At 31.3% G+C, this 23,422-nt stretch overlaps 1 protein-coding gene across 1 annotated transcript in view; it reads right to left on the bottom strand.

Moving 5' to 3' along the window:
- Positions 1-23,422, bottom strand: part of LOC127729294 (ETS translocation variant 1-like) — a 53,615-nt gene that overhangs the window by 5,376 nt on the left and 24,817 nt on the right. Inside the window, exons 6-8 of the mRNA XM_052237033.1 lie at positions 14,192-14,474; positions 9,092-9,312; positions 7,932-8,036 (exon numbers count right to left, since the gene is read on the bottom strand). Of these exons, the coding sequence (XP_052092993.1) occupies positions 7,932-8,036; positions 9,092-9,312; positions 14,192-14,474 (609 nt within the window). The remainder of the gene's footprint in view (positions 1-7,931; positions 8,037-9,091; positions 9,313-14,191; positions 14,475-23,422) is intronic.

The raw sequence follows: 23,422 nt of genomic DNA, 5'->3' as shown, positions 1-23,422 counted from the left end.
TCATTTTTAATTGGTAGATAACAATCCCTTTAAAATCAATCTTTCATAACAAATTTTACAATATACTTTTTATTGTAAATGAAGAGCGGTAATGTCCTGTTTTCTACTATCCATGCACATTATCTTATTAAAGGTTAATAATAACATACCTTTTTATATTGAGGATGTTCAAATCTCACCTTTCAATTTTTCCATAATATTATGTAACCCCATTTAGCTTTTTCCAAGGCTATGCATTAAAAATTTTGGCCCAGTAACACTTATTTTTCTTAATGTATAAATATTTTTATAATTTTAAAAATATATCTCCAATAAAATTTTGGTCAAAATTTTTTAATTCTTGTTATTTCTAATTGTATTTTTATATAGTTCAATAACATTTGTTCCCCATTCATTGCATATGAAAAATCTACACACAAAATCCTCATTTTTCAAATGGCTATATCTCAATAAAGGGCAAATGGACCTATCTTTATTTATTCATAAATTTGTGTACAATATATTATTTATTGAAAGAAATGTCACTGATGAAAATGTTGTTATTTTTGAAATTCCTCAGTAAATATCCTCCATCTTGTAATATTCTTGGAGAGATTGATTAGACATCAAAATGGTTTTCAGATTAAAGTATCCTATTCCCCTGAACAAAGGGAGTACAATTCTACTGATTTTTACAATACAAATTTTCTAATGTAGGACAGACAATTCATTAACGACTTTACACTGCTCATACAGTCCGATTTCAAAGCTCATACATGGGATAAAACAAGAATGCGCTAATTACCCTGTATATCATTACAAAAGAGTCAATTAGCTAAATCTCCTATTAAGAGTCGTATTTCTAAAATGTTCTGCCAACCCTTGCCATGGACAGAACATCAAATGATGATTAAATTGTGTTGTTTCTATTTTCATTTGAATGGTTTCAAATGATTAGAATAGAGTAAACCATCAACTTGATACATCTAATCAAACACACCCTAAACCATCAATGGAAGCCTATGTGGTGTCGTATCAGTTTTTATTGTCATACAGTATCTTTTAATCATTTGTTACAATCTTTACTTGGTCATTCTTTACCATTTTGGCTTCTATAATGATCTTATATTTAATATCACGACAGTGGACATGAATAATAAAACAAAATGAAATTACCTTTTGAATCCTTATAAATGTAAACATAATAACATTTAGAAGATATATACAATTATCTTATAATAGTCAGTATCATATCATTGTCAAAGTCATCATTCTAAATGTATCCTTTTATTTATACTTTCTAAAGTACATATGCTATGCAACATTCATCCAACTCAAGATATATTTTTTCTTCTTTTTAAGTTTCTTTATTAAAGTCGGGTTGTAAGACATTTTTTTTTATCTTAAAATTTTTTTAACATTTAGAGATTTTTATTACAAACTTTAACCTACAATTGTTAACTTTTTATACATTGTGACTTGGGTTTAGAGTTGTCTCATTGGCACTCATACCACATCTTCTTATTTATATGTAACAGCAAAAAAGATAACAGTCTGATAAATCAATTCACATCTTTTTGAGACTGTGTGATTTAGAGGGTGGCACTTTGTATAAACACTTGGCTATTGTTGAAGACTGTATTTTGACCTCTAAATGTCTTTTAATTAATACTGGACTAAAGGAAACAAAAATCTTTTTTTTTGTTAATTGTGTCAGTTGGCTTATACTCCACACTTCCAATTCATCCTACCTCATAATTGGTAAAAAAAATCATTAAAAATTATATTTTCTTAATATCTTAATGTATTGACATCAAGCTTTCTTTATCCTTATCTTTGATTTACACTAGAGTAACTTTCCATGCACATTTTCCAGAGCTTTTATTTAAAAACAACTACTTCATTGAGCATTCAAAGCAAGATTTTCACCTCAAATAGACGAATTACTAACTAATATAATAAAGGGAGAGAAAACTTTTGATTAACAACTAATAATTTTATTCAATTAAGTGTAGAATTGGATTAAGCTAATAGATCAACAATAATCCCTTATCAAACATACGTTTGATCAACAAACTAATTGACTCTCAATCATAGAACTAGCCCTCGGGACCTAAACTGTTTGCTCTTTGGCATTTTAAAATGCAATTTTCCACACTTTACGATGCTCAATTAATAAAGAGGTTGATCCCTAGTCCTAATGAAATAAGAAATATTGAATATGTTCTCCGTGGGGAGTTTGCTTGTTAAATGTGACAAATATGGTCGTGAATACTAGAATAATGCATGTTTGAGTTTTGTTTGTCTCATTGTTGATAGAACAAATTATACCAACTACAAATTTCTATGCGCAATTGAAAAAGTTAGTAAGATTTTTTTGCATACTCTGAAGGAAAGGAAATTCATGTAGTGATAAAAAATGGCATTATATAACTTGCTGAATATTAATTCAAACACAAAAAAAAAAATCTTTAGATTCAATGGACTCCTTTTTGAAGTCTACATTACAGTTTTACACTCACAGCAGCAATCGCAGGTGAGGCACAGGATTCTGCGTAACCCATTACAAATTTTTTGTTGTTGGTCAACCTTAACCCCACTTAGAATGGCAAATGGCTACAGATGTGGCTGCATATTTTTCTGAACAAATTGGACAGTATAATTCCAGCAAGTGTACCAAAGGTTGTACCGGTACCATTACTCCAATCTTTCCAATTATAAGAAGATGCCTGGACCAAATCAGGAAAATGACAATTGTTATCCATTCGTTTGATGTGTTTGAGCTTTTGATTTTGCCATTTGATTAGGGACTTTCCGTTTTGATTTTTCCTCGGAGTTAGGTATTTTTGTGATTTTACTTTTTTCCAATATATTCATATTTCCTTGGTATGTTTAAATAAGCAGCTACATCAAGAGGGAGTGATACACCCTTATTGTGCATATTGAAATTGTTGCAATATAAAATTTATCAGTAGCAAATAAAATGGCTCTATATAAATGTCTCGTGTAGAGAGAGTGCCACGATCACTGCATATTAAGAACCCTTGCAACAACTCTCTGTGCTGTCCATAGGTGGGCTATTACAAGGCTTCTGTGTCTATCCAATATATCCTCATTTTCAATAGGCATTCCAAATTTTCCTCCCTTCGTCAGAGTTGACCCCCTATTATAGACCCTATGTAATGTATAAATTGTCAATTTGTTCTCATCCTGAACATGCATGAAATATTTGCCACTGGACATTAAGCAAACATCAATCAATCAACTTATATAAAGGTGATATAACAATGAAGTACCAAAGAAACTTGATACATACAAGGATGATACATGAAATTTTAATTTGTGGTTTTTATAACAATTGTTGCTTTTGTAATTTGAATAGTATAAAATACAATATATATTCTTGATCACTTACATATGAACAATTCAGATTTAACGTGGGAAAAAGACAAATTATCCTCTAATGTAAACATTAAATCTTTGATTTCAAAAAAAAATAAATTATCTAGTATTTTGTATAATTATCGAAAATTTAGAAGCAAGCTAGAAGAAAAATTGCAACATAATAGATGTATTGTAATAACCTTCATTCTGTTTTCCTTGTAAATTCCAACCATTACGAAATCTAACGACCATTTTAGAAGAATAGAAATTCAAATTCCAGTGATTTAGAATATATGATTTTGTCAAAATTATACAAAATGACGGTAATTATTTTGTAAATAGTCGATCCTGAACAGAATTGTAGGCTAATTTAAGAAAATGAACAATGGTTAACTGTTTATGCGGTGAAAGCCCTGACTGCATTAATAAGACTATTAACTCAGATAATCAAAAATTAATTACACTAACTAACACGGCGTTATTACAACCAAGCACAATAGAACGAAAGTACAACGGAAGTCTCTTTGATCAAGGACGATGCTACAGTTTGAATGGTGAAAACGGCTATCAACCTAGGATCTTACAATAATAAAAGATTCAATCTATTGTACAAAATTTAACATTACAGGGATGATTTGGTCAAAATGAATAAAAATTCTGACGTTCAAATGAACAGCAAGGTAGAATACACAATTCATGATTAAAGTCATGATGTTCAAACTGAATAATAGGGTAGATTTTACAGCAAATAATTATCAATTAAGAATTAACGGTAAAAAAAAAACGATTAAGTAAAAATTGTAAAACTGTGATAGTGATTATTTCAAAATACAAAATAAAATGAATGTATACTTAACATATCTTTTGTCATGACTTATTTAAAATTAAAAGATAGAAAATAAGAAGATGTGGTATGAGTGGCAATGAGACAATTCTCCATCTAAGTCACAATGTGTAAAAAGTAAACAATTAAAGGTCAAAGTATGGCCTTCAACACAGAGCCTTGGCTCACACCAAACAGCAAGTTATAAAGGGCCCCAAAATGACTAGTGTAAAACCATTCAAACGGGAAAACCAACGGTCTAATCTATATAAAAAACGAGAAACACTTATGAATCACAACAACAGACGACAACCACTGAACAGGCTCCTGAGAATATGATTTACAGATAATTTTTTCTAATTTATAATTATATTTCAATTATTCATTTTTTTGTATGTTCCCAGATTAACCTATTTTAATATATACGTATCCCTATCTTATTGTACAATGCTGACAGAATATAAACCAAATAATGTTCCTCATACTTCCAGAAAACAATAGTGTAAAGTTTTCCAAGCATAATGGAGTTAGTGCCTTAAATCTGATGGTTTAAGTCCTAACTTTGGAACAACACAACAAAACTTTTTACATTAAAAAATGACCCCAGTCAATTCTTATGTTGTGATGACAATTAGTTAAAGCAAATTTAAGTTATTGTACAAAGTTGACAGATGGACAGACAGAGGTACAGCTAGACAGTTGGACTAAGGTATACAATAATACATCCTGTCTAAGACTGTCTAAAATATTTTACCAAAAGTGTATTTTTTTATTTTGCCATTTGATAAGGGACTTTCTATTTTGAATTTTCCTTGGAGTTCGATATTTTTGTTATTTTACATTTTTTTAAACATACAATTTCAAAAATATATTTATAATTATGAGGGTTAACTAGGCATTACTCTCAACTTTGAAAACCTTTCATTTGATCTCTGGTGGATAGTTGTCTCATTGGCAATCATACCACACCTCGTTATTTATATATTAAACTTGTGTATAGTGAATAATAAAAGATAACATATCTTGAAATTTTAAATAATTTCATAACTGTTAATAAGCAATAAAAGAACTCTCGTAATGAATTATGGGCTTTTCACAATAAAGTTATTTCATAAGCATGTCTGTTTTTTCATAAATTTAGAAACATAAATTTTTGACAAGGAGAATAAAAAAATAACCATGATAAAAATTAAATAAAATCAATATTAAAAGATGGTGAAATAGTATAGAGGTTAAAACAAAAACAAAAAAGTAATTTGACCCAAAAGTACTCAATTAGCAGAACTTTCATTTGGTTGCTGTAACATAAATATTAAAGAAGTATATTTTATGACCCGAACCATATCCGGTGTAGACGGTACATGTTTGTAAAATTACTCTGCGACATGTTTTTGATGAATTGTAGTAGTAAAACTTAATATCAATTTGCCCATCATGATAATAATCCAACTACCACTAAGTGAATACAAAAATAATTATAAAGTTTGTACATCATTTTTCTGTGTGCTACCGATGACATTTTCATTATCAAAAGAAAAATTATCGCTAATTCTACGTCAATATGGGCTTTATTCAAACAAGAAAAGATAAAGTAACGACTGACAAAAATCAACTCCTGATCACCTATTGTAAAATTTCATGAATAATTCATGGTCTATTGATTTTTTGTAGAATATCTCGGTAAGGAAATAAAAACTAATTTCCCAAATTCTATTTATCTTAAAACAAAAGTTGCCATTTCTAGTATAAATGTTGTTTCCCCCCTAAAAAATCATACTTACAAAGATGATTTTTTTTTTAAATCAAATGTGTAAAAAATCTATTCAAAACAGATAATATTTACATTCAGCTTAATGCTGAAACTTCTCTATGAAATATAATGAATTATAGCCACTGTATTAAGAACCAATAAAACATAAATTCCCCCTCCTTTTATAAACATATTTACATGTGTATACTACTTGATATATAAAAAGTCAATAAAACTTTAAACTGCGTACCCTTCCAGAGCAACTGAGTACACCCTTAGTTTTGGGATAATCTCCAATATTGCCCAATCTTTAGATTTCTGTATTGTTTTGTGGACAGTTGTTTTTCATTTGACCATGGTGTTTTATTGGCTTTCTTTAACTTGTGGAATTTGATTGGTCACTTGGCATCTTTCTCCCCTTTTTTTGGTATTCACATTTTAAGACTTTTAACTTTTGGAGATTATGCATTTTATAATTTCATCCTTTTCATCTTACTATTTAAGTCCCACATTTGTCCACTACTGTCATCTCTCTTTTTTGACATTTTAAAAGTGAAAGAAAAATCGGACTGAAAATTTTTTAAAGTCTTATAGTTTTCAAACTTTTTTTCCTATTAACATATTCAGACAATTGAACATCCATTTCTGTTTTCTTTACAAGAATTGTATCATTTCTTTTCTGTCAAATCTTCTTAACCTTTTCACATAGGTAACAAAGTCAGACATACAACTGACCTTTGCCTATCAGATAATACCCATCCGCTAACGAGATGTCAACCATTCCAGCACATCGATAGCTTCCCGAGATTTTTTCATCAAACAGGATTAAGGTCTCATTATTCTTAAAAGATCAACTCAAAATTCTTCCAGTGGTCAACTTAATTACAAATTGGATTTACGTACAGTGTTGCCGAAGAGTTTTTGATCCCAAACGTAAAAGGATGGTGTTAATTCTAATTGAATTTGATCAGCCGCAGCTTTTCACTTGGGAGTTAATTAGAGTTGATTTTTCTGGTAGGGATGCCTGTGATTAGGAAACTATTACTAGATAAAGTCTCCTGACTCTGTTTAAATAAGACATCAAACTGGATCTTGATTGTGTTTTATTTTATTCTTATTTAAATTAGCTAATCAAACTCCTTTTTTGTCACCAGAAACATTTGTTACTGATGCGAACAGCATACAAATTCAGTATGAAGTTATTTGTTATGAGCCTTTGGGATATAGAAACTCTGCAACAGCTGATTGCAGTTTCAGATGGGAAACGATAAAAATTACAATCATTTTTACAAAAATCAAGAAAATTAAGAATTAAAATGTCTTATAATAATGATGTTTTTTTTCATTTCAGGGTACAAACAATGAAATTTCCAATAGTCCTTTTGATTCTGAAGTGGCAAATTTGTCCAGTACACTAAATAATATTGCAGTTTTCTCTAGTATATTTATTGTAATGAAAATATATTACTTTTATTCAAATATTTCCATTTACTCCCTTTTTACCTCAATTACCTTGAAAGTTAAGCTATTTTTGGCAGTAATTTCGAACAGAATTAAAAGGGTGAAAACATACTATAAAATGAAAGAAACTATTGATGAAATTATATTGTTGGAATTGTTTTTATGTCCTGTTCTTTTTTTAACCTTGACCCTTGCTCATACCTTGACTTTAAAAAAATGGAAATAGTTACTGTCTCATCCCAAGTTTGATGAAGTTTTGCTAAGTCTTTATTGTGAAACGGATCTACAGTCTCAACATTTTCTTGACCTCTGACCCCTGACCTTGAAAATCAAAAGAGACCAATTTCTTGTAATAGTGATTATGTATAATAAATATATGATGTTGGCTTAAGGGGGTTAATTTTGATGTTGTTGACTTTGATGTAAGGGGGATATATAAGTAACCAACAGTAAGAAATTTTCTAATCCAGTAGAAAATCTGCCTTAGAATGTTCAGTTTTTTATATTTCTTTTCTTAAACAAAAATCAACAAACCTTCAAATCGCTCCCTGTGTTTTTCTCTAAACCTTTCTAAATAGGATGAGTCAGCTGACTCGTGACAGAAAAATCTCATTGGATTGTCGTAGGGACAAGGAAAACCTACAATTTCATAAAAAGTTAATACATATATATAACAGACAATTCTATGATTCACCTCTTTGTTTGTCTCCCTTCAACAGATTTTATTGTCTACTACATTAACAACGTTTTGGTATTGTATACATGTGTAAGTTGTGTTATTGTTATGTAAAAATGAAATAGATGAAATTTAAAAATGCATTTTATAACACAAATTTAAAACAAAAAACTTCTGGCCAACAAACAGTCAACTGTTGAACAGACATGATATTTCCATCATTATATCATTGCTAAATTATTTGATAGATTAAAGGAAAACGAAACTAAGGGAGCAATTGAGGTCATTAATGGGAGGAGGACAGACGTCATATGACCAATGGAAATTGGAAGAAAGGACCAATTATAGTTGTCAGGAACATTTCACAGAAAACTGATGATAAGCCACACCAAAAACACACAAGAACTCACCTCTTTCAGAAGGGAAACCAAAAGCGATAAAATAATCAAGGGACATAACTCAGGAAGAATAGAAGTGGGACACATCAAAGCCAAACCTTATCTGCTTTTTTATGGTTTTTCTTGACATTACTAAATTTCAAATAATAAAGCTAACCTAAGTTATTGAAAGAAACATCAAATTTGACTATTGTCCACATTATTCAGGAACAACAATGTGAAACATGTCAAAATTGTCATTGACAAAATTACAAATCAATGCTAATTAAATGTACTGGATAAAACAGGACATACAGATTCAAGTGCAGACATAAAACTTAACACCCTTGTTAGCCACATAGCTTAGACATAACAATACATCTAAGGATAAGAAATCTTTTGTCATCTTAGTTGGCTAACATTTGTTGTAAGTACATATGTCCTGACTGCAAATATTCATGTTATATCACTGACAAAATTTACACAATTAGGATACAGTTTGGGGAAAGATTTAAAGTTTTTTACAGCAAAATTGAATAATAATTTTTTTTTAGCAACTTCGGTACAAAAATAACCGAGTTACTATTTTTTCATCTAAATAAAATTTAGCTGAGCAATTATCTTCTAAAGAGTGAACTTACCATTGTCAAATGTAAATTCCCTCGGTTCCTGCTTAATTGTAGGTGTTTGTGAAGAAGGCAACTGTGAATATCCATGATTCCTAGAAATATCATAGCTTCTATCATACAACTCTTGCTTGAAGAAATGATGAGCATACGTCGTGGACATAAGACGACAATAATTGGTCTGTGGATCAGGTGAGAAATAACCCTTCTGTGGTGCTGAGCTTGGTCTTGGAACTCTGTAGAGAAAAAAATGTTTATAACTAAAGTTTACATTTAAAGAAGATCAATTTGTTTTATATACTCGAATGGAAGTTTTACTATAAAACAAGTGCATATAGAGTTTCTTATAAAAGAAAATCCTTTATTTTATCCAAATCCCCATAAATGTACTTCTATTGAATTATTGTCTTCCCGTACTCTAATCTGCGGACAGCTTTTCCTTGATCAGTGACCCTTAAACACTCAGTCATAGAAATTCGTCCATCACACAGCACAAGTGATGGAAAAGTAAACAAACCTGGAAAGGATATAGAAGTGTCTGATTCTTAAAGAAAAAATTTAAAACACAAAATCATTTAACAACTGGTATGACAAGGTTTACAAATATCTATTATATCATTTATTAAACACTTACTCCTTAATTCTGTGTTGAATGTTTGTCAAGGTCACCATGTGTAACCTTTAGCAATAACCTCAAAGTTAATTAGCAGCCAATAGTTTTTGATCAACAATTACTGATCGAAATATTTTTTGTTAATCGTTATGGCTTCATAATAAATGTAAAATACATTCACAATCCATTAATCCACAATCAGGCACTTAAACATTGCATTTATTTTCATCAACAGACTGTTCAAAATCAAATCATATCGAAACGGAAAAATATCAAAATTTCAAAGAAGTGAACTCCAAAAAAAATTAAAACAACACTTTATAAATTTTATGCGTCCAAAGTCCTTTTCTGGATTTACCTTCATGAGGAACGCTGAAAGCCAAATATTTGAAAGCCAAGGATGTATAAGAATCGAAACAGTTGAAGAGATATATGAACAAAAAGGACCTAAACATAAAAGCCAAATCCAGCCAATTAATTATAATTTCAAAGGTGAACTTAATTAAAATGATGGAGAAAAAAACAAAGCTACCATGATACACTGGCAAAAATAGATGATATGCAGAGTTCCATAAGGACACCAGTCCAACATTGAAATCTAGTAAAATTAAAACCCTTGCTGGACCACTGAATCGATATTTTTACTGGACAGAATGTTAGGTAAAATTTGGAGAATTTTTGTAGTATTATTATAGATTTTCTAATGAAATTTTGTTTTGACCAGAAGTTATAATTTTCCAGTGAAACATATATTCATGAACTCTAGGAAAAAGATACCCTTCTTTTTCACTCAAAGTAGCAAAAGATGATACAAAGAGTTGTCTTATTAAAACATTACAATTACTTGAATTAGCTGTAAAATTATGGTAAAATCCCTTTATAATCTAACACTCTTTTTATAGAAATCTTATGCTCTGAAATTAATGAACTAAGGCGAATGGATTAAATAATGATTTTGTAGTTCAGGAAAACTGGTATTTATTTCAGCCAAATTTACATTTTATGACTCAATTGTTTAGAAAGTTCTAAAAATATTGTTTCTTTCAATTTATAAATGAGTCGCATGCCTCCTTTTATTAACATCCATCAAGGTATAGTGTTTTCTATTAGTATAAACATTTTTAAGGTAAATTTTCTATTGGTAATCATGCTTTGATTTATATATTTTTAAAGACAATTGCTTCTCTTTAAGAAAATCATTACATTTATAAAAGAAAGTGAAAATAGAGTAATATTCCCTACCACAAATTGTTTTCTCAAATATTATTATAAAAATGCATGCAATATTTCACTAAGTTGTTTCCCACTTTGGTCCATTAACTTTCATTTTGTCACCAAAAGCTTGTAACCATTAAGTAAATACCAGGTCGTTAACTGTAAATACACATGCGAAATCCACATTCATTTCTCTCAGAAGCCAGGTATGTCAGTTTCACAATGAAATATGACATCCTCGTAACAATGTGACATCAAATTTATTTCTGAAACTGACAACCTTTCATCCTCTTGTTGCCATGACAACAAAAAGCATAACTTGACAACGAAAATTATTAAAGGTAGATTGCATGTTAAGTGTTGAAAATATGTTCCAATTTAATGTCTTCAAACACAATGGAGTTTCTATTGATCAGAAATCCTTCAAGTTTCTTAAGTGTACAAGAGATAATACCATTTGTTTTGTATGCATTAAAAGCCTAAGATGGTGACAATAATTATAAACACAACACATATTCAGACATAACAAGAGTTCTATTCTTAACTTTTTTCTTGAATAATCTTAAAAGAAGTTAAACAATTCAGTCAGTGAATAAATCTAAACATTATACTATACATATTATGTACATCCAGGAGAGGCTTTGGTTCACTTATTACCCAACCCTCTTTAAAATAAAGACAATTAAACAACAGGCCTACTCTGTCAACCTAATAAACAAATATTTATCAAATCTCAAGCAAAAATCCAAAAATGAAATACAGTGTGCAATATATAACAAAGTTATATACATGTATGTAAGCTTGTATGAAATTCATACAGTAGGTAAAGTCAGCTATTTTTATCTTTTTTTAGGCAAAAAATATAAATTTGTGCATTAAAATTTGCTAGATCATCTGGTTTAGAGTTTGCTCTATTTCTATAGTCAATTTCGGTTGGCATTAAAATATGATAAAAGACCAGTTACTAGCAGTGACCATACCATTTCTATCTTCTATGAGTAATCACAGGTGATTTTTTTATAAACTTTTTTTATGAACCCATCAGATATTCCATTTCAACTTTTTGAGAGAATTTATCAAATTTACTCCTGAAAATCTTCCTTTTAGATACGAACAATAAAGATGAATTTCTCATTATTTTTGTTTGCTTAATTGCTGTTTCACTGACATTTACCCCTACTTTCCTTTTCTTCATAGATACATTTCTACATCAAACTTTCACAGTGAAATATCAACAAAAAGTAAGTAATTATGGTTTGTACTTAACTTATCTTTTACCTTTTTCAAAGTTTAATTTTCATTTGATAATGAGTTGTCTCCCATTGCCAAAAGTATTTTAATGGCAAGAAGATCAAATTAAAAAAAAATGAATGAATGATCACAGACAACAATCTTAATATGATATACGAAAGAATTGTTTTATAAATAATAATAAATACATGTATTATTCTCCAATCATGCATTCTTGTAATATACCTGAGTGATATGGGAGGTAACTCTTGCAATAGTAAAAATAATAAGGATTATCTGTTAATGTAAATAGATGATGAAATCACATAATCTTATTTTTCAACCATTTCCCACCCACTCACTCACTACTTTAATCCCTCCAGTAATTAACAAACCTTTCAGGTGATCTGTTCAAGAAGTTACCCTACTCTAATCCCCACTGCCCAGTTATAACAAACCTTTCAGGTGATCTGTTCATGAAGGTACCCTACTCTAATCCCCACTGCCCAGTTATAACAAACCTTTCAGGTGATCTGTTCATGAAGGTACCCTTACTCTTATCCCCACTGCCCAGTAATAACAAACCTTTCAGGTAATCAGTTCATGTAGGTACCCTTACTCTTATCCCCACTGCCCAGTAATAACAAACCTTTCAGGTGATCAGTTCATGTAGGTACCCTTACTCTTATCCCCACTGCCCAGTAATAACAAACCTTTCAGGTGATCAGTTCATGTAGGTACCCTTACTCTTATCCCCACTGCCCAGTAATAACAAACCTTTCAGGTAATCAGTTCATGTAGGTACCCTTACTCTTATCCCCACTGCCCAGTAATAACAAACCTTTCAGGTGATCAGTTCATGTAGGTACCCTTACTCTTATCTCCACTGCCCAGTAATAACAAACCTTTCAGGTGATCAGTTCATGTAGGTACCCTTACTCTTATCCCCACTGCCCAGTAATAACAAACCTTTCAGGTGATCAGTTCATGTAGGTACCCTTACTCTTATCCCCACTGCCCAGTAATAACAAACCTTTCAGGTGATCAGTTCATGTAGGTACCCTTACTCTAATCCCCACTGCCCAGTAATAACAAACCTTTCAGGTGATCTGTTCATGTAGGTACCCTTACTCTTATCCCCACTGCCCAGTAATAACAAACCTTTCAGGTGATCTGTTCATGTAGGTACCCTTACTCTAATCCCCACTGCCCAGTAATAACAAACCTTTCAGGTGATCTGTTCATGTAGGTACCCTTACTCTAATCCCCACTGCCCAGTAATAACAAACCTTTCAGGTGATCTGTTCATGTAGGTACCCTTACTCTTATCACCACTGCTTAGTTATAACAAACCTTTCAGGTGATCAGTTCATGTAGGTACCCTCACTCTTATCACCACTGCTTAGTTATAACAAACCTTTCAGGTGATCAGTTCATGTAGGTACCCTCACTCTTATCACCACTGCTTAGTTATAACAAACCTTTCAGGTGATCAGTTCATGTAGGTACCCTCACTCTTATCACCACTGCTTAGTTATAACAAACCTTTCAGGTGGTCAGTTCATGTAGGTACCCCTAATCTAATTCCCACTGCCCAGTAATAACAAACCTTTCAGGTGATCTGTTCATGTAGGTACCCTTACTCTAATCCCCACTGCCCAGTAATAATAAACCTTTCAGGTGATCAGTTCATGTAGGTACCCTTACTCTTATCCCCACTGCCTAGTTATAACAAACCTTTCAGGTGATCAGTTCATGTAGGTACCCTTACTCTAATCCCCACTGCCCAGTAATAACAAACCTTTCAGGTGATCAGTTCATGTAGGTACCCTTACTCTAATCCCCACTGCCCAGTAATAACAAACCTTTCAGGTGATCAGTTCATGTAGGTACCCTTACTCTTATCCCCACTGCCCAGTAATAACAAACCTTTCAGGTGATCAGTTCATGAAGGTACCCTTACTCTAATCCCCACTGCCCAGTAATAACAAACCTTTCAGGTGGTCAGTTCATGTAGGTACCCCTAATCTAATTCCCACTGCCCAGTAATAACAAACCTTTCAGGTGATCTGTTCATGTAGGTGCATGATGAATCTGTCCCATTAGAATATTGTGAAACGTCTTTACTGCAAGGTGACAGACTGGAAGATTCCTTTCCTGACGATGATGAGCACACCGACCCCGATGGTGATGATGGAGTGTGATCACTTCCTGTGAGATATCGTCTCTCTCCGTAGTCATACTTAGATGTGCTGTTCACTTTCTGTATACTGTTGGGTATAGTAGGACCACAGCAGGTACTTGTTTTAGGCTCAGTTTTAATCTTTAAGTATGGATTTACTGAAGAAAGAATGAAAAGTACAAATCATGACGAAAAATAAGAAATTTAACAAAATAAATAAAAATAAACTGCCAGTTTTAGACATCTTTTTTGTAAATAATCAAGTGATATATTCAAATATAGGTACTTTAAAGAAAGCATTCTTGCTATTTTTGTAATTTGAAAAATCAATTTTGTGGAAAAAAGTCTTAATAATAGAATATATAACACATTCGGAAAAACAAACATCTGCTAATATACTCTTAGTTTGATATCCATACATTACAAATCAGATGTCTTCATTTTACTTGCATACTGCAGTCAATATAGTTGACTAAAGTTTATCAGATCAGTAGGGCTTTTGAAAAATAAAATTCTGAGTGCTGAGTCAAATGTCCTTGGGGAAAAATAGTGAAGAAGCAAAATATTTCTTCAATGAATTTTAAAAATTTCTGCAAATTCAAATATCTAGATTATATTTGAATGACACTTGTGTTAATTATCCCTGGCGGAAAAAGCTTTTTCCTCTTTCTTATGTTTAATCATAGGGTTCTTTTGACCTATAGCTCTTGCTGGTAAAAATTATTTGCCACACAACACGATTTGACTGCATATCCTGCAATTTTGCATTGATGCGGCAGAAATTTAAATTACTGCATTTCTTATGAAGTGAAAGTAAAATAACCATGTGCAATGTATGTCAATTTTTTTCTGAAACTAAAGGGCTTTATATTCCCAAATTTAATAAACACTTTTCAAAGATGTAAATCAATGGTATGAACTGTTTTTGGTAATAAGTAACGTACTTTTCATCTAAACTTAAATGATGAAGCACCAAATTCTGACAGCACAGATATTAAACTCTTTCTAATAGTCAAAGAAAAATAATTACTTCGTCTTTTAGACAGAAACTTGAGAAAAATTTGTAAAAACAAAAAACATGAAATACAAGTTGAGAAGATGAAAAGGACTGAAAATGAATTAAGATGCTGTCAACATCTTTTCTGACAAGACGATCATTAAATCTTAAATTTTAATAACATCTCATTTCTATCCTGTCAATAACGTGTTTGTCTAACATATACAAAAATGGCTGATCATTGACATAGTTAATTGGGATCTTACTGAAATTTTCTTGGATGTGCAGCGTAAATTATTCATAGAAAGACAAGATTGAGTGTCGCTGAGGTTAAAAGGCCCCAACATTCAGGAGTAATTGAGTCCTATGCACCACCTTAATTTGTTTTCATTCTCACAAAAAAATGGTTATTGAAAACGTTAGGGAATTGATTTTGTTACTATGGAGGTGTCCATTTCATCATTTTTAATAATTAAAGAGACATCTTTTGCGGTATAATAATCCGTTAAAATAACGGCAGTCCGTCTAGGCTATAACTTTTATAGAAATTCTGACAAATTGTCTGTTAGTTCAAAGAAATTTCAGACACTATGAAAAACTGTGATTAACTCTAAATTATCTGTGAAGAATATGTGTACTGTTTTCTTTCCTTTTATTTAATAGAATTTTTTTTCTTTCATCATATTTATTGTCTAAAAAGATTGATTTAATATTAAATGATTATATTATAAATGGGTTTGTTAAATGCAGGATAAAGTTATCTATTCGATGAAATAATTAAAGCCTTGAAAAGTGATAAATATTTCTCTAATAGTGTATCATAATTCTAAGTATAAGTTCATTCTAATTTGGGTTGGTGTTTTATTTTATTTATTTTTGAAGTATAATAAAGTTATGAATCATCTTTTGCATCAATGCAAGACTTAAGCAGTACACTGACTTCTGTTAAATGACAAAGTCATACAGAATGTGCAATTAAATTACTTGAAAAATATTTTATTAGAAGACTGTGATTTTACCATTAGTAGATGATTTTTGTAAAATTTCAAGAAATAAGGGGATTAAGTCATGGAAAATTTTATGATAAACCATGGAATTACATAGAATATTTCAAGAAATTAAGATCCTAACCATGGCATGATGAATAGATACTATACAATTACATAGTTTTTTCCAAAAAAATAAAGGCCCTAACTATTAAAAATAGAAAATATTTTGCCTTTATCTTTCCTTTAGTTTTTGTTAACATGGACCAATACCTTAATAAATAAGACTTCATATCCTATTTTAATATAATATTGAATTTATTTGAAATCCTTTTTATATTTTTTTATAATTTTAAAATGCAGGCCCATTTTTTCTGTAGTAGATAGGGAAATGTTTTTTTCATAGAACACACTATATAGTTATCTATTTTTCATGTTTATACGAAAAAGTTCTAAAAATGTTTTTGTAGAAATCAGTTTTGAAATACACTGCTGAAAAAATTCTTCTCTGCTTCTGCAGTAAACAATATAAAATTTGTCATAAATGAGAAATTTCTACAAGAAATGAAGATAAAAACAAACAAAGACAGACATAATCTTATTTTCCAAGATAAAAGACACAATTCTAAAAATTCTGTCATCGTGATTCCAATTAAAAGCAGCGCTGAATAGTAATTGTATAATATAGAATGGTTGATTGAGTAAGATCAATAGCTACACCTTTTTCTTGTTGATTCGTCAATGCAGCATAGCTATCGCTAGACCTTTAAATATGGTTATCACAAAAGTCAAATCTAAATCCTGTTAATCTTATCAAAGATTTGATCGTCAAAGTGTATCTTTATTGAGTTGTGAATTACACTATATCTTTATTGCTCCGATCATTGTTCATTATTTTCCAGAATTTAGATAAAAAATCTATAAAGATCTTATTCACTATATCTGTCACTACATAATATGCATTGATTATTAATTCAATTGATGGCTCTCCTTTTCAATATATCTTATTGATAAAAGAAAAAAAAAATAACCAAGTTTATGAACAATCCTGCAACATAAGCATGTTCCTAGTCAGGGGCTCTTTTTACAAAAAATCTACAGACTAAAATAGATTGTAAGTTATACTGAAATGTTCATGACTAACGAGTGTTTTATTCGTAAGATTTTTTTGTGAAATTAGTCGCAGGCACCATGTCAGTTGCCGTCTTATGTCTTAATTATGTTCATGTTATTTGGAGAATTTGGTTTTGATGGAAGATCTTTGATGGTTTCATTTGAAATTATTCCTAACTTATATAGACTTGGGATGTATTAGTGCTTTACATGTATATTGTACAGACACCTGTCAATTGTTGAAGACTATTGTAAATTTAGAAATTTTTGTGTGAATTAATTATTGCGATGGTTGAACAATTGACAAAAATGTGAGATTTATTATTACGATTTGAGGAAATGATGTATACAAATAATGTTATCAAAATTTAATTGCGATTTTTTTAACTTTTTTGTGAAACCTATGCGAGCGCAATTTTTGCAATAATAAAATCATCGGTATAATTTCAGAATTTACAGGTTTTTTGTGACGTTTGGATGCTGCCTTATTGCCCTTCAACCTCGAATCTCCTTTAATTCATATATAAACATTTGTATAAAGCTTTGGTCAGCAGAGTGCATAATGGGGTACAGTACAGCTGTGCCACAAAAAGAAAGGCACACAGCGTGATGACAAATATAAAGCCTTAAAGGTAATGAACACTTCATCGAGATGAAACTAATATAAATATCTAAATTTTAAAGAAAATTCAAGGAAATAAAATGCATTTTCTGAATTGAAGATGGTGGCCAGTTTTTTCAATCCCAACCTACCTTAAGTTAGTTTTCCATAAAATTGTGTTGTGTCTTCTCTCCTCACTGCAGAGTATTTAAAACATGAGGACATATTCCAAAATTGGAATTAGGTCATAGGTTGAAAGGGCAGTCTATAAAGGCCCCATTTCATATGTCTCTAAATATTAAAAAAATTATTGGTTCCTCTTTGTATTAAAATTTACATAAAAAATTATACCGGTATCCTACTAGGAGAAATTTTGCAATTGCTGAAAATAATGAAATAATCCATATAATTTTCTTTGAATTTTAATTTTATTCAGAACCTGTTGACACAGTTTTCAATATGCCAAGATAGTCACCAACACAGACAGCATTTAATATTTCCTGTAAAACATGTCCATGAATTTGAAACATTTACATAATTGAAAGAAGCTTTAGTTTTACCCACTGAGAAAAGGGCAATTTAAAATAAATTTAAGTTTTATGGACAAAAGATTCGTCTTAAATAATTGGATAATTAATTTAATAATTGTATTCCTATTCAATCTCTATTTTAACGCTGTGTCTTATCTGTTATGTAGATGGTATTCAGACTTATTATGATTGATCTGTAATAATACCACAAAGATATTAAGAAATACCATGATAATTTTTATTCTACTGTAGGTGCATTTTTTTCTATTTCTTTTTACCGTGAGCTACCTAGGGTTTGACTTAATGGAAAAATGACAATAAAAACAATAAGACGTTTGTTATGCCAGTCAAGACAATTATCATTAAACATAAAGCTGATTGTTATTAGTCAGTGTAGCAGAGATGCTTTACCTGCCAAATGAAAATAAAAATAAAATGCTGTAAGAAGAAATTATGATCATGTTGATTCCTTAAGACACATGACACGCTAATATACCCTCTAATGTCTTCGAATTAAATGTGGCAAAAAGAAAACTAAATTAAAGATATTTTATCCAACTGGGGTTCTTAACAATTCATATAACTTAATAATTGATTCACAATATAGTGAAAGAAATTATTTTGAATAGTTTTTTTTACGGAAATCATACATTCAGTTATTTTCAATTTTCTATAAATTCAGTTCAGTGATTTATTTGCAATTGGGGTCCTTTTCAATTTTATGAAAATAATTTAAAATTATAAAAAAATTGTAATTTTTGGGTTTGTTTTAAGAATGGTTTGATTCAAAAGAATCACCACTGTTTATTTCAAAAACCTATTTCTGGAAATTGACTTTAAACTCAATTACATCAAAAAGAACAAGAAATCAATTTCTGAAATATATGATCTCAAAATATCAAAAAAATGAAGAGAACAATGAGCTAGATAATTTGTCAAAGTCCGTAATTCCATCAAATTGTCAGAGCAACGACTGCAGATTTTTATAATAACTGTCATACACCTGCCAACGGCTTCCAACTCAGCAGATAGTCTAAGTTCACAGTAATCTCCCCTGGGAAGACACTCTAATTGACGAATATCAGATTTTTGTAACATTTTGCCAAGGGCTTTGCTCCATCAGATGGTCTCATTCTTGTTTAGGCTTTTTATTTGTAGTCAACAATGTTTTGTATTGAATTATTTATTCGCTTGTTAGACAAGAAATCAGCCTAAGGAGAAATCAGTTGGTCAATTAAACTGGTACAAATAACATTCGGAAATAATTCAAATATGATGGCATTCTGTTTTGTAACAATTATAAGGATAACATTTTAAACTGTGCTTGAGCAATTGGAATCTCATCTTATACTACCATGCATAAAAACTGTATTAATTGTTTTAGCTAATCATATCAATGCAAAAATAAATCCTAGATTCACCCCTGGTCCCAGGCAATTAATTTAGTTTTTATTTCTCGATTTTTTTACTTCATTTTGCTAAAAGTTTCTACAAAAAATCTTTAAAAAATAAAAAATCACCACACCTGTACTCCATTTGTAAAAAAAAATGGATGTTAATCATTTTTTATAATGGCCTTACTTTCTCCTTTAATACTTTCATTACATCATCAAATAAATTTAGGAAATTTGTACAAAATACATATACAATCAATTGCTATCCTAAAATAATTTTAATTGATTTGTATATACATGTATCCCCAATCTAAGACAAGTAAATTAAAGGGGCTGATATTCTTTTAAACTTTTGACACAATTCTTAGATTAATTCAGACATAGAAAATAACCTTATATTGAAAGCATTAATGTTTTCTACAACTTCAAAAAGGCAATCCATTAGTTCCAACAAATTATTTTGTCATTCATGTCATTTACACTAAAATATGCATTTCAGCGGCAAAAATATCAGCTATTATTCAACCTCTTAATTAAGCTACAAGTTTACACAACTAATAAACGGTGCAAAGCCTTCAAAACAACGGAAGTTACAAAACCGGTGTACTTTGATATCCAAGCAATTTCTCCATTGCAAGTGACTGGTTCTTTAAAATCTATATTGTATCTGATCAAAGACCACAATTTAGTGATAATAGCATATTTATTTTTATTCAACCTTATGATATTATGATCTTTAATAATTTTATTATCAGTTTTTTATTTCACAACTTCATTACGATCGTATAGATTCATATAATAATTCCTGATATGAAATTAACATCTTCATTACGCCTTTCTGATAAAATGTAATTTTCATGTTAACCACAGCCCATCATAATTAAAAGGACTAAATGTACAATTAAACGATATGACCTAAGCATGCAAACCTTACATTGATCAAGACTGGGTACAAAAATTACACACAATTAAATTATCCTTCACAGAGTAAATATTGATGTTTTTAAAGTACCCGTTTTATGAATACCCTTATTTTCTTCTTCATTTTATGAATACTGACTTTCTTAATAATTAAATATTTAAACAAGAATGTGTCCATAGTACGTGGATGCCCCACTCGCACTATCATTTTCTATGTTCAGTGGACCGTGAAATTGGGGTCAAAACACTTATTTGGCATTAAAATTAGAAAGATCATATCATAGGGAACATATGTACTAAGTTTCAAGTTGATTGGACTTCAACTTCATCAAAAACTACCTTGACCAAAAATTTTAACCTGAAGCGGGACAGACGGACGGACGAACGAACAAACAGACGCACAGACCAGAAAACATAATGCCCCTACTACTATTGTAGGTGGGACATAAAAAGTACCTTTTACACAACAAACAGAATTTACATTTCTGAGGGGTTTTATTGCTTATTTTAAATAGGGCACCTACCATTCATCTTTTGTGGGGCATGCATTTTTTCTTTAAACAATTTGTTTGTTTCTACATTTCTTGAAGAAGAAGAAGAAAAAAGAAGGGGATTTGAAAATTAGGGAAAACATTTCAAATTCCTGTATGTTATTCAAAAAAATCATTTGTCTTTTTTCACTTTCAACAATATCTGCTGCTTTGTCTTTTGTCTCTTTCAACAATGTCTGCTGCTTTTTCTTACAACATAAAATGAGTTACAGCTTTTCAGGATATTTTTCAACATAATACCTTTTCTATCTTGTAAGTGGGTTTCAAAAATAGTGATTTCAGTTTTCAAATTTATAGGATTTTCTGTCGATTAAAGAAGGTCATTATAAAGGTCAAACTTAAATAATCATGGATAAAACTTTTGTTATTAGTAGGCTTTCAGTAACTGTGAGTACTCTCAGATCCGTAATTTGTGTCTATTGTGTTTTTGTGCTTTGTATCAATCTGAAGAGTTATGTCCTTTTCAACTGATCTTTTGTTGTACTGTTAAACCACTGTCCCAGGTTAGGGAGAGGGTTTAGAACCAACAAACACGTTTAACCCCACCACATTCTGTGTGTGCCTTTCCCATGTCAGGAGCCTGTCATTAAGTGGTTGTAGTTTGTTGCTGTAAATAATTTTTGTTTTTCATTTATTGTTTTGTTTACAAATCAGGCTGTTGGTTTTCTTGTATGAATTGTTTAAAATTTATCATTGTGGGGTCTTTTATAGCTTACTATGAGGTGTGGGTTTTGCTCATTGTTGAAGGCTGTACGGTGACCTATAACTTCTATGTCATTTGGTCTCTGGTGGAGAGTTGTTTCATTGGCAATCGTCTTATTTTCATATTTGTTACTAAATCCTATTACTTCATTAATAAATTTTATAAAGCCACATTTACTGGGGCTAAAAATGTCTTCTTGGAGGTCACATGGAGTAGACCAGAATCCTTTTTGTGAGAAACTGGCTCTTTTACATGCCAGGAGATTGATCACATGTTGCCGCCATTTTGAAAAAGACTGGAATGAGACAGAAACCCCTAGAATAGTCAGGACAGACAGACAGAAGTGACAGAAACCCCTACCATAGTAACAACAGACTGACAGTAGTGACAGAAACCCCTACCATAGCCACTACAGACAGACAGAAGTGACAGAACCCCTATCATAGTAACAACAGACTGACAGAAGTGACAGAACCCCTACCATAGCCACTACAGACAGACAGAAGTGACAGAAACTCCTACCATAGTCAGGACAGACAGACAGCAGTGACAGAAACTCCTACCATAGTCAGGACAGACAGACAGAAGTGACAGAAATTCCTACCATAGTCACTACAGACTGACAGAAGTGACAGAATCGCTACCATAGCCACAACAGACAGACAGAAGTGACAGAACCCCTACCATAGTCACTACAGACAGACAGAAGTGACAGAATCGCTACCATAGCCACAACAGACAGACAGAAGTGACAGAACCCCTACCATAGCCACTACAGACAGACAGAAGTGACAGAAACCCCTACCATAGTCACTACAGACAGACAGAAGTGACAAAACCCCTACCATAGTCACAACAGAGAGACAGAAGTGACAGAACCCCTACCATAGCCACTACAGACAGACAGAAGTGACAGAACCCCTACCATAGTATCAACAGACAGACAGAAGTGACACAACCCTTACCATAGTCACAACAGATAGACAGAAGTGACAGAACCTTTTCCATAGTCACTACAGACAGACAGACAGAAGTGACAGAACCTTTTCCATAGTCACTACAGACAGACAGACAGAAGTGACAGAACCCTACCATAGCCACAACACAGACAGAAGTGAAAGAAACCTTACAGTAGGCACTAAAGACAGACAGAAGTGACAGAACCCCTACCATAGCCAAAACAGACTGACAGAAGTGACAGAAACCCCTACCATAGCCACTACAGACAGACAGAAGTGACAGAATCCCTACCATAGTCACTACAGACAGACAGAAGTGACAGAAACCCCTACCATAGGCACTACAGACAG

Source organism: Mytilus californianus, unplaced genomic scaffold (genome assembly GCF_021869535.1).
Source record: "Mytilus californianus isolate M0D057914Y unplaced genomic scaffold, xbMytCali1.0.p SCAF_2, whole genome shotgun sequence".
NCBI lineage: Eukaryota > Metazoa > Mollusca > Bivalvia > Mytilida > Mytilidae > Mytilus > Mytilus californianus.
Note: the sequence above shows the minus strand (reverse complement) of the source record. Positions and strands in the feature narration are given on the sequence as shown.